Raw genomic sequence first — 17,758 nt, 5'->3', positions numbered from 1 at the left:
CAAATTAAACTGGTAATTTATTTAAAAAATTGAAAGATAAATATTTCAATTTGCTTTATATTTAAATAATTTTAATTAATTTTCTACATACAACCTTTAACTGAATAAGAATCTTTTCATGGTAATATTTATATTGTTCTAATGGTAAATGCTGACTTAGAAGTATATAACTCACGCTTATATAAGTCTTTACAGCTTTTAGATAATTTTCATGTTTCATTACATTTTATCCAACAATTCCTTGAGATAAGTAAGGAATCAGCATTCTTCATTGTACAGTTTAGAAAACTGAGTCTCAGGAGAATTATATAATCTGCCAAATAATTTGAATGACAGTGAGATTCCTTATCTCTTTTGAGTCAAAATCTAGTTTTCTTTTCATTATTCTCGTTAGCTTCATTTGACTAATGTGGACATTATAAAACAACACAAGGTTGGGAAAATGCCTTAATTAAATTTTCTCAGCCTTTAGCACTTGTGTTTAACTTTGTCAATTAATTAATGCTTGCCAATGTCCTCTTTTACTCTTTTCTGTATCATTGTATATTTCCCTAGAAAAGTTCAAAATATGGTAAGCTTTGTGAACTGACTTCTCCTATTTAATTGCACACAAAATTATATAATTTTTCATAGAAAATAAATTGTAAGTAAATAAAACATTTCTGAGCATTCTTCAGCTTCACATTCTCAACTCCTACACCTCTGCTGTGTTTTCTTGGTTTAGGTATTTAAAGTGTGATAATAAAAGTGAGAAACAATGTTAATCTTGGTCACTGTGTATTTAATATAATTTTCTAGTTTTAAGATTTCTTAACATCAAAAATTCAGTATTGTGAAAAGTTTAGAAGATGTTTAAAATTCCAAATATTGGGTTTGTTTATTAAAAGTAGTAGTCATATTCAATGATATGTAAGGTAATTACCAAAACCGTATTCCCTGATAAATTACCTAAACTGGCTGAGACACTATTTTTTTTTCCTGTTGCTTTTTCTTTTGTGTATTGTGTGTGATGCAAGACAGCGGATGAAAGAATCATCATTCTATTCATTATGCCTTACCATGTGGCAGATCCCACAGGAGTTTGTCAAGCTTCAAGTTAGCCAAGAAGAGTTCCTCTGTATGAAAGTATTGTTACTTCTTAATACAAGTGAGTGAGTTCAAGTAACTTAATGCAAGATATCTAGTTTCTTAATTCATTAGAAAAGTTGCAAACAATATGATTATATAGTTATGTATGAGGTAGACATCTTGGATTATAAGTATAAAGAAGAAATACCCAATATATTGTTATAGACATTAATAAAATTACTCGATTTTTTCATCTTTTACCTACCATATAATACTAAAATAGCCTCATCAATTTCTTTTTTAGATAAAATGATTTAATTACTCTTTCATATTCACCTAATTCAGTAATATAAACTACAGTCATGTGCCACATAATAATATTTTGGTCAACAACAGACCACATATACAATGGTTCCCTAAGATGATAGTGGAGCTGAAAAATTATCATCGCCTAGTCCTGTTATAGCCACCATAACATCATAGCACAATGCACTAATCACATGTTCATGGTGATACTAATGTAAACAAACCTACTGTGCTGCCAGTCATATAAAGTATAGCACATACAATTATGTACAGTACATAGTACTTGGTAATGATAATAAAAAACTCTTACTGGTTTATGTATTTACTGTAGTATACTTTTCTATTGAGAGTCACTACTTCTACTTTTTTTAAGTTAACCGCAAAACAGCCTCAGGCAGGTCTGTCAGAGGGATTCCAGAAAAGGGCATACGTCACCCTGGGAGATGACAACTCCATGTGTGTTACTGCCCCCTGAAGACCTTCCAGTGAGATAAGATGTTGGGGTGGATGACAGTGATATTGATGATTCTGACTCTGTGTAGGTCTAGGCTATTGTGTGTTTTGGGTATTAGTTTTTAACAAAAAAGTTTAAGCAAAAAAGAAAATATTTAAAAATAAAGTTTATAGAATGAAGATATAGAGAAAGAAAGCCAGGCACGGTGGCATGTGCCTGTAGTCCCCACTACTTGGGAGGCTGAGGTGAGAGGATCACTTGAGCCCAGGAGTTTTAAGTCCAGCCTAAGCAACATGTGAGAACTTGTCTCTAAAAAAAGAAAGAAAGAGAACTGTACCTTGTGTTTTTGTTTTTAACTAAATGTTATTACAAAAGAGTCAAAAAGTTAAAAAAACTAGAGTTTATAAAGTAAAAAAGTTACAGTAAGGTAAAGCTAATTTATTATAAAAGAAATAAAAATATTTTTATAAATGTAGTGTAGCCTAAGTGTACAGTGTTTATAAAGGCTATCGTAGTGTATAGTAATGTCCTAGGCCTTCACATTCTGTCACCACTCACTCGCTGACTCACACAGAGCAACTTCCAGTCCTGCAAGTTCCATTCATGTTAAGTCCCCTATGCAAGTGTCCCATTTGTATCTTTTATATTGGATTTTTACTATGCCTCTTCTGTGTTTAGATACAAAACACTTACCATTGTATTACAGCTGCCTACAGTATTCAGTAATCACATGCTGTACAGGTTCATAGCCTAGGTATAAGGCCTAGGTGTATAGTAGTCTATACCATCTAGGTTTGTGTGAGTACACTCTGTGATAATCACACAATGATGAAATCACATAAGGACACATTTCTCAGAATATATCCCCATCATTAAGTGATACACGACTGCAATTAATATTGGATAAGCACAAACCATACTCTCCTCTACCACCACTCTCACCCCATCCCCAAAGTATTTACTATATAAAATACATAATTTTGTTTAGAATTATTTTTATCAAGATAAATTGTTAAAACATGTAACTATAAAGATTAGCATCTTAATATAATAGTGGTTTCTTTATCACTGACACAGTCCAGTGAGTTAGCAAGAAACACCCAGGCTCCTTCTAGCCAGTGGCATCACCCCTTCCTAGTGGCTTGCAAACCTCTATTGGACATGACTAGAAATGAGCACTGAGTGAGAGAGATTTTGAAGGCTAGATCTGAAACTATCATACATCACTTTCACCCACATTCCAAGGCACTTAAGCTGCAGGAAAGGCTGGGAAATACAGCCTAGCTATAGGCCCAGAGGAAAGAGGAAATTATGTTTTATAAAGCATTGCATTGATCACCAGAAGGACAGGCAAATATCCGTTGCACTTTTTCTTATATCCAAGGAACATACTTACCTCTGCCTCAGTGGATCCCCAAGGGTCTGGGTGGGCAAAGTTTTAAAAAAAAGAAAAAGCAGCTGCTTTGACCCTTGCATAGGCAGGATCAGCCCTCAAATGTACAAACTGATGCTTTTGTGATTCATTGTGATTTCTATGAGAACCACAGGGAGCTAAGACCTCAGGCCGAGGGTGAGCCTAAGGTCTTTCTTGGCAACATCTTTACAGGGACTTCTTTCTAAGGTCCCAAATCTCAAATGGCTAGGGGGTGCAGATCAGGAGGGAAGGGCAGGAGAGCTAAACCCTGAAATGGAAGGCTTCCTCATAGAATCTATGCAAAGACAGGGATGAATACATAACCCTCTTGGGAACCCTATTTGGACAAGGAATTTCAAGCCTAATTTGGTGACAGAGCATCGATTGAACGAAGGATATTCACGTGGAACCGGCCCAGAGAGTCAACTGGAATACATTTAATAATACAGTAATTAGCTCCTGCCCTTCTTTGCATGAAGGAATGAATCCTATAGCACTTATGTCACAGATAGTCCTAGATCTTCCAAATTGGCTTATATCCTTAACATAATTCTCTATTTATGGATAGGCAACATTATGCTGGGGAATTAAACAACAATGGAATTAATCAACAGGGAGGCTTTGCTCATTGTTGTCACTTAGAAACTTAGGCGATCACTAGAGCAGTGGTAAGAAAAGGAAGTGAGATTCATACAGCTTCCACTCACATACGATAGAGAGTAAGATTTTTAGCCATTTGCCACTTCACAAAAAGGAAGAAAAAGAAACTATTTAATGAATAGTACTTACGCTTTCCACAAATTCTAATCAAGATTCTAATGAGATTTGGGGAGAAGAGGGTGAACTTGACAAACCTACTGAAAATCCATCTTTAAAACTAGAAGAATAAATAGATAAGCATTATAAAAATATGCAGGGAATTAGAAAGCTGCTATTAATACGGCATGGGAGAAGAGATATACTGAACTTTTGGGCAAATCAGACAAGTATATATTAGAATATAAATAGTATAGTGGAAACCACAAATCAATGAGTCTGAAACAAATAAATGTTAAGAAAAATAGTTTTATATTTGGAAAAAAACTGTTTGGATATGTAGCTCAAATTATATCCTTGAATAACAGATAATTGAGTTAAATGTAAACACTCAAATAATTAAAAAACAAGCTAGAAGAAATAGAAATCATCTTCAATCTCAAATACCTTTTATAAAATAAATTCAAGGAGAAGATTGGCAAAGTAAAACTTTGATGATTTGGTAGTTATGAACTTAAACCTCTCATTTGCCATTAAATATGAAAATATAAACCTCCAGGAATAGGTTGAACAAACATTTTTACATTGTTCTCTCCAAAATTACACTAAAGGCCAGATGTAGTCGGTCACATTTCTAATCACACTTTGGGAGGCCAAGCCGGGCAGATGGCTTGAACCCAGGAGTTTGAGACCAGCCTAAGCAACTTGGAAAAACCCGTCTCAAAAAAAAAAAAAAGTTAGCCAGGCATAGTGGCAAGTGCCTGTAGTCCCAGGTAGCCGGGAAACTGAGGTGGGAGGATCACCTCAACCTAGGAAGTCGAGGCTGCAGTGAGCCATGATTGTGCCACTGTACTCCTGCCTGGGTGATTGAGTGAGGCCCTGTCTCAAAATAAAAATAAATAAATAAATAAAAATAAATAAATTACACTAAAATCTTAGTAAAGGGATTTACTATGAAAAATTAAGAAAAAAATGATTTTACATTCATGTTTACAGCTGAGGGAAATATAGGGATTGGTTGGTAACCTTAAAGAGAGCTGTGAAAGTTTGAAATGACTGCTATTTGAAGTAGTCCAGAAAATTAGTACAGCCTCTATGGAACACCATATGGAGATTTCTCAAAAAACTATAAATATAACTACCATTCTATCTAGCAATCCCACCACTGGATATCTACCCAAAGGAAAAGAAATCATTATGTCAAAAAGACACCTGCACTCTTGTTTATTACAGCACTATTCACTATAGCAAAGATAGGAAATCAATCCAAGTGTGTATCAACAGATAATAGGATAAAGAAAATGTGATGTACTCACACATATACGTACATACACACACACACACACACACACACACACACACACAAAATGGAATAGTATTCAGCCATCAAAAAGAATGAAAGTGTGTCTTTTGCAGCAACATGGATGGAACAGGAAGTCATTATCTTAAGTGAAACAATTCAGAGACAAAGTCAGATACCACATGTTCTCGCTTATAAGTGGGAGCTAAATAATGCATGTACATGGGCATAGAGTATAGAATAATTGACAGTGGTGCCTTAGAAGGCTGGAAAGGTAGGAGGGGGGTGAGACATTACCTAATGGATACAATGTGCATTATTGGGTGATGGTTATACCAAAAGCTCAGATTTCACCACTATGCAATATATTCATGTAACAAAACTGCACAGATGTTCATTAAATTTATACAAATTTAATAAAAAGAGGTTCTAGATATACATATAGATGTACATACTAGAGTTAAGTTTTCAATTGACAAAAATTTGCATAGATATACTGAATTGCCAGAATTACTCTTCAGAGTCTCCTTTATATACAAGATCTTGAAAACTCAAAACCAAAGAATTAACTTATTTGTTTTTCATAAGTTTGTATCTCTGGCCTTCTTTTCTAGGGGAAATGGAAACCAAGTTTTGATTGGGGTGCAGGGGATAAATACAGGCTTAAGAAATAGTAATTTTCCTCCCGGTTCCCTGAGATACAACAATATTGGAATTAGGCCAAGGCTGGGCATGGTGGCTCAAGCCCGTAATTCCAGCACTTTGGGAAGCTGAGGTGGGCGAATCACTTGAGGTGAGGAGTTCAAGACCAGCCTGGCCAATATAGTGAAACCCCATCTCTACCAAAAAGACAAAAATTAGTCGGACATGATGGCACACACTTGTAATCCCAGCTACTCAGGAGGCTGAGGCGGGAGAATTGCTTGAACATGGGAGGCGGAGGTTGCAGTGACCTGAGATTGTGCCACTGAACTCCAGCCTGGGTGACAGAGCAAGACCCTGTGTCAAAAAAAAAAAAAAAAAAAAAAAAGCAATTAGGCCAACTAACAATCTTGGAATGGCCTCTCAGTGTTCCAGTAAAAGAAAGAGTTGCAAGTCTGAGGTAGAAATGATTAAGCTTAATTAGGAAGGCATGTCAAAAGTTGATGTAGGTTGAAAACTAGGTCTCCTGAGCCAAGCAACTAGCCAAGTTTCAAATACAAAGTAAGAGTTCTTGAAGGACTTTAAAAGTGCCATTCCAGTGAACACATGAATGATAAGCAAAACCGCCTTATTGCTGATATGGAGAAAGTTTTAGTGGTCTGAATAGAAGATCAAACCAGCCACAATATTCCCTTAAGCCTAAGCCTCATCCAGAGGAAGGCCCTGATTCTCCTCAATACTAGGAAGGCAAAGAGATGTAAGGAAGGAGCAGAAAAAAGTTTGAAGCTAGCAGAAGTTGGTTCATGAGATTTAAGAAGCCATTTCCATAACAAAGTATAAGGTGAAGCAGCAAGTGCTGATGCAGAAGCTGCAGCAAGTTACCCAGAAGATCTAGGTAAGATTATCACTACTTATGAAAGTAGCTGTGCTAAAAAAACAGGTTTTCAGGGTAGATAAAACAGCTTTCCATTGGAAGAAGATGTCATCTAGGACTTTCATAGCTACAGAGAACAAGTCGATGTCTGTCTTCAAAGCTTCAAAGGACAGGTTGACTCTCTTGTTAGGGGCTAATGAAGCTGGTGACTTGAAGCTGAAGCTGGTGACTTGAAGCTGAAGCTAATGCTCATTTATCATTCTGAAGATCCTAAGGCCTTTAAGAATTATGCTCAATCTATTCTGCCTGTGCTTTATGAATGGAACAACAAAGCTGGATGACAGCACATCTATTTATGGCATGGTTTACTGAATATTTTGACCCACTATTGAGACTTACTGCTCAGAAAAGAATACTACTTTCAAATATTATTGCTCATTGACAATGCACCTAGTCAGCCAAGAGCTCTTATGGATATATACAAGAAGATTAATGTTTTCATTTCTGCTAACACAACATTCATTCTGTAGTTCATAGATCAAAGAGTAATTTTCCACTTTCATGTCTTATTATTTAAGAAATATATTTTGTAAAGCTGTGGCTGCCATAGATAGTGTTTCCTCTGATGGATCTGGGTAAAGTAAATTGAAAACCTTCTAGAAAGGATTCACCTTTCTAGATGCCATTAAGAACATTCGTGATTCATGGGAGAAGGTGAAAATAGCAACATTAACAAGAGTTTGGAAGAAGTTTATTTCATCCCTCTTGGATGACTTTGAGGGTGTTCAAAACCTCAGTGGAGGAAATAACTACAGATGTGTGAAAAGAGCAAGAGAACTAAAATTAGAAGTAAAGCCTGAAGACATGACTGAATTGAAGAGGTTTTGTGGTAAAACTTGAAAGATGAGGAGTTGTTTCTTATGGATGAGCAAAGAAAGTGGTTTCTTGAGTTGGAATCTACTTCTAGTGAAGATGCTATGAAGATTATTGAAATGACAACAAAGGATTTCGAAGATTACATAAACTTAGTTGATAATGCAGCAGCAGGACTTAAGAGGATTGACTCCAATTATGAAAGAAGTTCTATTGTGGGTAAAATGCCATCAAACTGCTAGCATTGCATGCTACAGAAAAATTATTCACAAAAGAGTCAACTGATGTAGCAAACTTCATTGTTGCCTTATTTTGAGAAACTGTCATAGCCACCCCAACCTTCAGCAACCACCACCCTGGCCAATCAGCAGCCATCAACATTTAGACAACACCCTCCAACAGCAAAAAGATTTTGACTCATGGAAGACTCAGATGATTGTTACCATTTTCTAGCAATAAAGTGTTTTTTAGTTAAGGTGTGTTCACTTTTTAAATAATGCTGTTGCACACTTAATACATTCTAGTGTAGTGTAAATATAACTTCTATGTGGACTGGGAAACAAAAAGATGCATGTGATTCACTTTGTTGCAATATTTCCTTCATTGCAGTGGTCTGGAACCAAACCGGCGATATCTCCAAGATATGCCTGTGTAACAAAGTGGCTGGATATAAGATAAATATTTAAATATTAATACCTTTCTCCCATATCAGCAGGAAGGCATTAGAAAACTTAATGAAGCAATTTTTAAAATTACAACAAAAAGATAAATCATCTAGGAATAATCTTAATGGCAAATACTTGAGATTTATATAAAGAAGACAAAAGTTTACTAAGAGATCCAAGTATTCATTAAAAAGAAGGGAAAAAAAAGATCCAGATTACATGCAGCTGTAAACTAAGTCAAACCAAGTATTTAAGAAGCACGTAGAATAAGGCCAGGTTCTCTTTTGAGCAAATGCTAAGTTAAATGCACAATCCATTGATACAGGTCTAAAATAGGTCAGCTGAAGTGTTCTTTAATATACCTATTAATTCTTATGTTCTTCCAGTGAACTAGAAGTTTATATGTCCTGATATTGATAGTGATATCAATAACACTATCTCTTTCCTACATAAGGTGTTTTTTTTCTAGAGTCATGTATCAGAAGAAATCATTATATAGCTCAGAAATATATGTTATAAATTGTTAATGTCATCTTTTTATACACAACTGCTACTTTTAATTATCTTCTTACAGTTCCTTTGGAAGGGCTACGAAGTCAAACCCAGTTTGAGGAGATGAGATCAAGCTACATTAGAGAGCTCATCAAGGCAATTGGTTTGAGGCAAAAAGGAGTTGTGTCGAGCTCACAGCGTTTCTATCAACTTACAAAACTTCTTGATAACTTGCATGATGTAAGTATTTGGTTGATTCCAGAATATCAATGATTATTCTCTGAATTTCTATAACTTTTTAAAAGTTACATGTAAATTTTACTTTGTATGATTTTCTCAGATTAATACTTGTATTTTGAAAGTGTTTGGATCATGCTGCTCAGACTTTGTATTGTGTTTTTTTTTCATTTTCAATATAGACCACTCAAATATTCTTTTACAAGTATTTGTATAATGTGAGGGTCATTTAATAGCTGATAGAAATTATGGTACATTTCCTGAATATGTTCTAAAATATTTGTGCCTAAAATTATAAAAGATTTTATATATACAGTAAAAACAAAGGTATGTATGTGAAAAATAAGACTCATGCCATTTTCAGTGGAATTATAAATAACATTGCTGATGGGTGGGCAATCAGGCAATACATAGCAAAAGTTAAAATTTGCATGCTTTTCAAGTTTCTATTTTTTAGGATTTATCTTAAAGAAATAATTAGACAAATGTAATATACATGCAAGGATGTTCACCATAGCAGAGGGGGGAAAAAAGAAAAGCAAACAAGAAATGCCCAACACCAGAGGTGGATTACTAAGACAAGATATCTGTGGTTTGTCAAGATATATGAAATACAAGCTTTTATTGCTACTATGTTCAGATCACATTAAAATGACAGTGAAGGCATAAAAAAGCTATCCACTCTCCAGGTCAACTTTTGAGGTCTTACTCCTGAATACGAACAGACAGCCAAGATTATGAGCTATTTGAGTAAAGCCTCTAAAATGAAAGGCAGAAAGCAAAATACAAAGAAACTTGAAGGAAATAAACACCAGTGCAGAGAACAGAAGAAAACTTCTAACATACTCAGAGAAATAAGAATGATACGGTATCCATGACATGAGAACAGAAAACATTTTTAAAACAGACATTTAGCAAGAAAATACTTTTGGATAATTAAATGAAGAAAGGCAGAAATTAAAAATTCAATGAAAGGGCTGAAATGGAAAGGAAAATCTGAGGAAAAATAAAAGATAAAAACATGGAAAATTAGAAAGAAGAGTTATAGTAAATTTAGTATTCAGGAGATTCTAGCCTCCAATTAATAGGAATGTCCAGAAGAAAAAATAGAGAAAATCAAGGAGAGAAATTTGTGTAAGAAATCGCAAAAGTTGCTGGAACTGAAACATAAGAGTTTTCTAACAAAAAGGGTCCAGTGTAGAGGCACTGCACAATTGAACTAAGGTACATTATTGTAAAATTGTACCAGGCCAGAAATGAAGAGAATATTTTAAAGTATACCAGTGATGAAAGAAACAGGTCACATAGATGTTATCAGGATTCAGAATGATGTTGGACTTCTCTGCAGCAACACTGGAAGCCAGAAGACAGTGGAGCAGTGCCTTCAGAATTTGATGGAAAAGAAAATCTTCAAAGAATTTCATACCTAGCCAAACCATCAAACAAGTACAATGGCAGCATGAAAGTATTTTCCAACTTGCAAGGTCTCCTAGAGTTTACCTCAGATACAACTTTCTCAAGAACTGCTACAGGATGTCTTATAACAAAACATGGGATTAAGCCAAAGATCCACCCCAACAGAGATGCGAAGTGATGTCCCAGCACAATAACTGTGCAGAGCAGTAGTTAGTCTAGATGGGAGCAGTAATACAAAGGGTTCTAGGATACCAGCTCCAGGAAAAATAAATGGAACTGAGAGATTACCACTAAGTATGACTGTAATTGAGGTGATTTTTACAATTCTGTTGCAGAATTTGACTATGGCTTTGAGACAAATATAGAGAAAACAAAGCAAACAAGAACACGAGGTGATTCACTTTTGCAAAATAAAAATGAGTCGTAAGAATGGAGATGCAATCCAGCAGAAAACCATAAAAAAACTTTATAATATAAATGCTGGATATTGACTTTAGCTAAAAACTGAGCCAAAAGCTCTCTCCGGGGAGAAGAGAACATGTATGTAGTTGAGGAAGAGAGTGTCTAGTATAAGAGAGCTTCATTTTCTTCATTTCCTATAGTAGAAACTAAAACTAACTTTAGTGGAAATATAGAAATATCAAAAGACACAGGCAACAAAAAGTTGAAGGTAGTTGTGTCTAGGGAGCTGGAATAGAGATGGGAAGAAGTCTATCAGGAAACTGCTAGGCTCTATTGATGCTGCTGCTGCTGCTGTTTTTGTTTTTATAATCATGTGGTACTACTTAACTTTTAACATTATACACATGAATTACTTTGATAAAAATTAAACGATGTTGGATTATTGGCATAGGAAGAACCAATATGTTGTTATATAAAACAGCTAGATTAGCAAATAGAATTTATGAAACGTGTAATATTGTGTGTATGCTTGGGTATGTCTGTATACATGTATAAAAAGAAAAAAAAACTTGAGTAATACACCAAAATGTTCACACAGCTTATCCTGTAGAATTGTGAATAACTTTCATTTCTTTAAATAAATCTTTCCATAATATCAGAATGTTCTATCATGAGTATATAACATTTTACATATTATTCTAGAAAATGGTGGGAGTTATTTTCATTGTGGTAAGAAAAAAACACCTTGAGAAGTATTTATATTATAAATAGTTAGAAAAATAAATTGCCATGTTTGAATAGCATATGAATTTATTATTTTTATTACATGTTTTCTACTCATTTGTTAAACCAACAGCTTGTCAAACAACTTCATCTGTACTGCTTGAATACATTTATCCAGTCCCGGGCACTGAGTGTTGAATTTCCAGAAATGATGTCTGAAGTTATTGCTGCACAATTACCCAAGATATTGGCAGGGATGGTGAAACCCCTTCTCTTTCATAAAAAGTGAATGTCATCTTTTTCTTTTAAAGAATTAAATTTTGTGGTATGTCTTTTTGTTTTGGTCAGGATTATGGGGTCTTCAGTTTTTATAATGTTCTTCTGAAAGCCTTACATTTATAACATATCATAGTGTGTAAATTTAAAAGAAAAATTGTGAGGTTCTAATTATTTTCTTTTATAAAGTATAATTAGAATGTTTAACTGTTTTGTTTACCCATATTTTCTTGAAGAATTTACAAGATTGAAAAAGTACTAAAATTGTTAAAGTGAACTATATCTCATCCATATTATTTCATACCATGTAGGTGAGGATTTTTAACTTTTGCATCTAACAAATCATAGACTTAAGAGAAAAAATCTTACGTGTAATAACACAAAGCTATTATATGTTATTTCTATGTAACTCCCTTTGTCTCAATTATATTTCCAAAAATGAACCTTTAAAATGGTATGCAAAATTTTGTCTATATGTATTTGTGTGAGGAGGAAATTCATAACTTTCCTCAGATTTTCAAAAGTATTTTTAATGCAAAAAATGTAGAAAGAGTTTAAAGCCACTAAAATAGATTGATGCTCTTCAAACTAGGCAAAACAACTCATGTGTTAAGACCATTTTCCAGATTGGAAACACAAATCTCTTAGGAAGTTAATAAGTAGATTCGTATCATTATGCAAATAGTATTGTGGGTTTTGTAGGTTTTTAAAATAACCTTTTTTGGGGAGAGAATTGTCCTCTAATGAGGTATTGCGAGTGGACATAAGAAATCAGAAGATTATGGCCTAACTGTACTCCTTACCACCTGTGGCATGCTGAAAGTTAGTCACTCTTACTGATTCTCAATTCTCTCACCTTTGAAAGTAGTAAAATATCTTTCCTGCCAATTGCTCCTTTGGGTCAGAGCTTATTAACATCTTTTCAAATCAAAGGAAAGAAGAAAGGGAGAGGAGGAGGAGGGAGGTATCAATTCACATACCTTTCTCCTCTTTATCCTCCACTATCATGAATTCATATTATGTTTCAGCCATGCAAATCTTTTTACCATGAAATTTCTTCCAGAATTTTCCCCCTTTGACACAAATTCCATGCATGTTTCAACCTTCAAGACTCAGCCAAATGTCATTTCTGTAAAATCTTCCCTGAGTCTTCCAAGCAGTAATTTGCCTTCTCCTAGAGTTTACCTGCCATTTTGTGCACATTTGAGTTACAGTAGCATGTTATTTTACAATTGTGACTCTCCTGGGAGTCTGGGAGCCATATAAAGTGGTCAATAGTGTTTGCTGACTGAGAATTGAATGACATTTTATCTCTGTCTTGGTATTACTGTAGATTTCGATCATTCTTTGGTTACATTTGTGCATATTTCTGTACCCATGACTTTATCACTTTCTTCTCCCATGCTTTATCTCCATCAGTTATCTTCATTACTTTTAAATTTTCCACCTTTGCTTCCTACTTTGTGAGATCTCTCCCTTTACTGACTATAACATAGAAGAATAGAAGTGTATTTTATGTGTCTTAAGGACAATACTTTAGATTCCTTGTTCTAAGTTTTTAAACTGAATGAATGGAATATTATTTCTCTCCCTAAGCAAAATTCCACAAAATAATTATTTCTTATGTTTATGTAGCCTTAAATTGTTTTGTACTGTAAACCTCAGCATAAAAACTTTCTTCATTTCTAATTTCATTCAACAAATATTGATTGAATACCTGGTATTAGCACAAGAAAAATGTGCTAATAAGCCTTATGAGAATTTGGAGCTGAAGAAAGACTATATAACTCAGGAAAGTTACAGTCCAGTAGTAGGTATAAATTACAGTGCCTGATAAATAGGCATTTTAATATTTGTACACTCAACATATACTAGGTAGGTGCAAAACATTTACGTATAATTTTACTGATACCCGTGCAGCACAAAGGTACTAACTTTAAAGTAAATATTAAATAACACCTTTATGTGTCAGTAATTCATTTGCATTAAATCTTATTGAAAAGGCTTTCAATGTATTTTCCCCACAAATGTCATCCCAAGAAAAAAGTATTTTTAACATCTCCCAAATATAATAGTTACAGGAAATCTACCTCTGTGAGAGTGACACCTCTCAGAATGAACTGTGTGACACAAGAAAATGAATGTAGGTCTATCCAAAAAAAACCCCAAGAAACAAAAACAATATTATTAGCCCTTTATGCTTAAGTGATGGACTCAGGGAACAGTTGATGTTGTGATCATTTTATTATCTGATTCTTGTTACTTTGAATTAAACCAGTATTTTGATGATATAAATCATTTCCACCAGCATAGATTTAATTTCCATAATAACTTTAAAATTTTCTAATTTCACTCAACTATGAGGGAATAGAATGTGGTGGCCACAGGTTTGGCTTTTGTTAAAATGTTTGATATCTTCGATGTTGATCTCTGTCTGCAATGTAGATGTCTAAACACTAGGATTTAATATTTAAGGCTAAGCTTTAAAAATAAAATACCTTTTTAAAAAGAATATGGCTTCACCAAATGGAAAATACCTAATTTCTAAATCTTTTTCTCTACAAAGTCCTATCTACTAATGTCTCCATTACTATTTAGTCATCATAACCATTATCTTCATTTTACATGTCGTGTTCTTTCTGGTAGCTCTAAAATGACACGAAATCATAAGAAGACAGGTTACATATCAGGAAATACTTGAAGGTTACTGAAATAGATTCTTGAGTTAATGAAAATATTTTCTGTAAAGAGGTTTGAAAAGCCATTTGAGTCTAAAGCATTATACCTCCATTATCAGCAGTTATGTGACAATTGTGTGTGTGTTTAATGTTTAAAGATGTGGCACTTTTTAATAAGGCAATGCTATGCTATTTTTTCCCATTTAACGTTAAGATAATTTATTGCTATACAGATGATATGGAAATATGATGAACAATGTTTTTTTTGCCAAAACTATGCCTTGTAAGTAGCCATGGAATGTCAACCTGTAACTTAAATTATCCACAGATAGTCATGTGTCTGATGATGGGCACTGTGGAGATAACTGACATAGGACTGTGCCCCCTTTCTCTGCCACTTACTAGCTGGATGAGATTAAGCAAGTCATTTAACCGCTCTGATTAAACCTGCCTTTCCCAAGTGCTTTGTAATGAATAGAAATGGAAACCAAAAAAAACGTATACAGGCCTTCAGAAATAGTAATTGCTACTATTTTGTTTTCATTAAGCCATAGTTCTGGCTATAATTTTATCAAACTCACCAGCTATATTCTACAGTGAAAGCAGGATTCTAGAAAGTCTCATTGTTTTATTTATGTCACCATGTGCTATGATATATTTGGTTGAATTCATTTGAAATTAGGGCTGGAAGTATTCAAGTAATTTCTTCTGCTGAAAAAATACAGTGTTTTGAGTTTAGGGCCTGTTTTATCAAAGTTCTAAAGAGCCTATCACTCTTCCATTGTAGACATTTTAAAATAATACACTGATTTTAACATTTTAAGTGTCTTTTTAGAACAGAGAGCCTGACTAGAACACAGCCCCTCCAAAAACCCATGCTCAAATTATTTTCACTATGGCAGCAATTCCACAAAAGGGAACAATGGGTTTAGAAATTACAATGAAGTCATCAACCCAAAAAACATCTCTATCCCTAGGAAGGTTATGATATAAAATGCCCACAAGAAATCTATGTCTGCTTTAATCTGTCTTTTATTCCTTTGGAAGGATGGCTATTACATTTTTAGTTTTTGCTGTGAATACCTGAGCAGTTTCTCTCATCCATACTTATCCTTCACACATCAGAAGTCAGGATAGAATATGAATCATTTAAAAAATTTTTACAACTCCAGAGCCATGTGCATAAGAAGCATTCAAAACTTGCCAAAACATATATTTTTTTTCATATTTAAAGATACACTATTTTTGTATTCAATAGCTCAACAACTGTGGTCCCCACTGATAAAGTGAAGTGGACAAGGAGACAAGTAATGGCATAAGTTTGTTTTTCCCAAAGTATGCCTGTTCAATAGCCATTGGATGTGGGAAATTTCTACATCTCTTAAAATTTTACAGGAAATACATAGCCAGATAGTCTAGCAAAAGTTCACCAAGTCCTAAATTGCTTATCCTTACTACACTAAGTCATGAAATGATTTTAATGAAAAGAACATCACCTAGGTTTTGTGGTTTCTTTTTTTCTTATTCATGGCTGAGTGAAAAGAACAATCTCTGTTTCTCCCTAGCATCTGCGGACTATTTAATGTACCATTATTCCACACTCTATGGTCCTTATTAAATACAAAATTGAACAAAAAGCAGTAAAACAACTGACTACTCACCCATATTATAAAATATAATCCAAGCCAGATTAGTGAACATCCATAAGATGAATCCAAGCTGAACTGGGCCTAGATTATTGAGTTCAGGTTGGATCACATCCGTATTTATTAATAAACTCAGGAAAGAAGGCCTTACAGACCATCAGTTAGCTGGAGCTAATAGAACCTACACTTCTGAAGTTCGGCCTAGAATCAATGTGGCCTTAAAAACTGAAAAGAAGCAGGAAAGAATAGTTTTCTTCAATAATTTGTCCACCCTGTCACTGGAGAAAATTTAAGAATTTGGGGGTGTTGGTAGTAAGTTAAACACAGCAGCTGTTCATGGCAGAAATTATTTAATACATACCTTCTCTGAATATCCTATAACCAAAGCAAAGAAAAACACCAAGGGGTTTGTTCTCCTCCTTGGAGTTGACCTCATTCCAAGGCAGAGCTCAGGTCACAGGCACAGGGGCTGCGCCCAAGCTTGTCCGCAGCCTTATGCAGCTGTGGAGTCTGGAAGACTGTTGCAGGACTGCTGGCCTAGTCCCAGAATGTCAGCCTCATTTTCGATTTACTGGCTCTTGTTGCTGTATGTCATGCTGACCTTATTGTTAAACACAGGTTTGTTTGCTTTTTTTCCACTCATGGAGACATGGGAGAGGCATTATTTTTAAGCTGGTTGAAAGCTTTAACCGATAAAGCATTTTTAGAGAAATGTGAATCAGGCAGCTAAGAAAGCATACTCTGTCCATTACTTTAAAGAAAATGCACAGATTATTAACTCTGCAGTGTGGCATTAGTGTCCTGGTCAATATTCGGATAGATATGAATAAAATATTTAAATGGTATTGTAAATAGTTTTCAGGACATATGCTATAGCTTATTTTCATTATCTTTTGAAATTGCTCTTAATACATCAAATACTGATGTATTCAATTTATCAGATATAAATTATTCTAAATGAAGCCCAGTTAAATGTTTTTGTCTTGTCAGTTATATGTTAAGTTTCTGATCTCTTTGTCTATGACGTTTACTAATCTGCGTTTTTACTGTTATGAATTATTTTAGACAGCAGTGGTTTCAAGCTTTTTGCCACTAAAAATATCTTTTATTTTCTCCTCCCCCAGAAAAGTCTATACCTTGAAGTATCTATCCACCAAACTGTACTTCTATTAAGAAATAGTTATTTTGTTTTCTTAATGTTTTGTTATTCAAAGACATATCAATGAAAGCTGCTGAGCAGCATGAATAACAATTATATCCACACAGATTTGATATATTTTGTGCAGCCTTAATTTGATAGTATAAAATGTCATTGCTTTTTAAATAATAGTTAGTCAATGGACTTCTATCATAGCTTTCCTAAACTAGGTTAAGATCCAGAGCTTTGGGGTCATAATATATTACATACAATTAAGTTATGTTTTTCTAAGGGCTTTAAAATTCATGAGAATAACCAAAAAAGGTATGTGGAGAGTTAATACAAACATACCATATTCTTGTTGAAACAGAGATGTGGCTCTGCTTGTTCTCCATAAG

At 34.3% G+C, this 17,758-nt stretch overlaps 1 protein-coding gene across 2 annotated transcripts in view; it reads left to right on the top strand.

The window, feature by feature from the left end:
* The window catches only part of PGR (progesterone receptor), a 90,822-nt gene extending 78,485 nt beyond the window's left edge, over window positions 1–12,337 (top strand). For both annotated transcript variants that reach the window (XM_004052010.5, XM_063693479.1), the window contains 3 exons: window positions 1,017–1,147; window positions 8,927–9,084; window positions 11,756–12,337. In XM_004052010.5, coding sequence (XP_004052058.1) covers window positions 1,017–1,147; window positions 8,927–9,084; window positions 11,756–11,911 — 445 coding nt within the window. In that variant the 3' untranslated portion in view covers window positions 11,912–12,337. The remainder of the gene's footprint in view (window positions 1–1,016; window positions 1,148–8,926; window positions 9,085–11,755) is intronic.
* The last annotated feature ends 5,421 nt before the right edge of the window (window positions 12,338–17,758 follow it).

Source organism: Gorilla gorilla, chromosome 9 (assembly GCF_029281585.2).
Source record: "Gorilla gorilla gorilla isolate KB3781 chromosome 9, NHGRI_mGorGor1-v2.1_pri, whole genome shotgun sequence".
Lineage (NCBI taxonomy): Eukaryota > Metazoa > Chordata > Mammalia > Primates > Hominidae > Gorilla > Gorilla gorilla.
The sequence above is the reverse complement of the archived record's forward strand: the minus strand, read 5'-3'. Positions and strand labels throughout refer to the sequence as shown.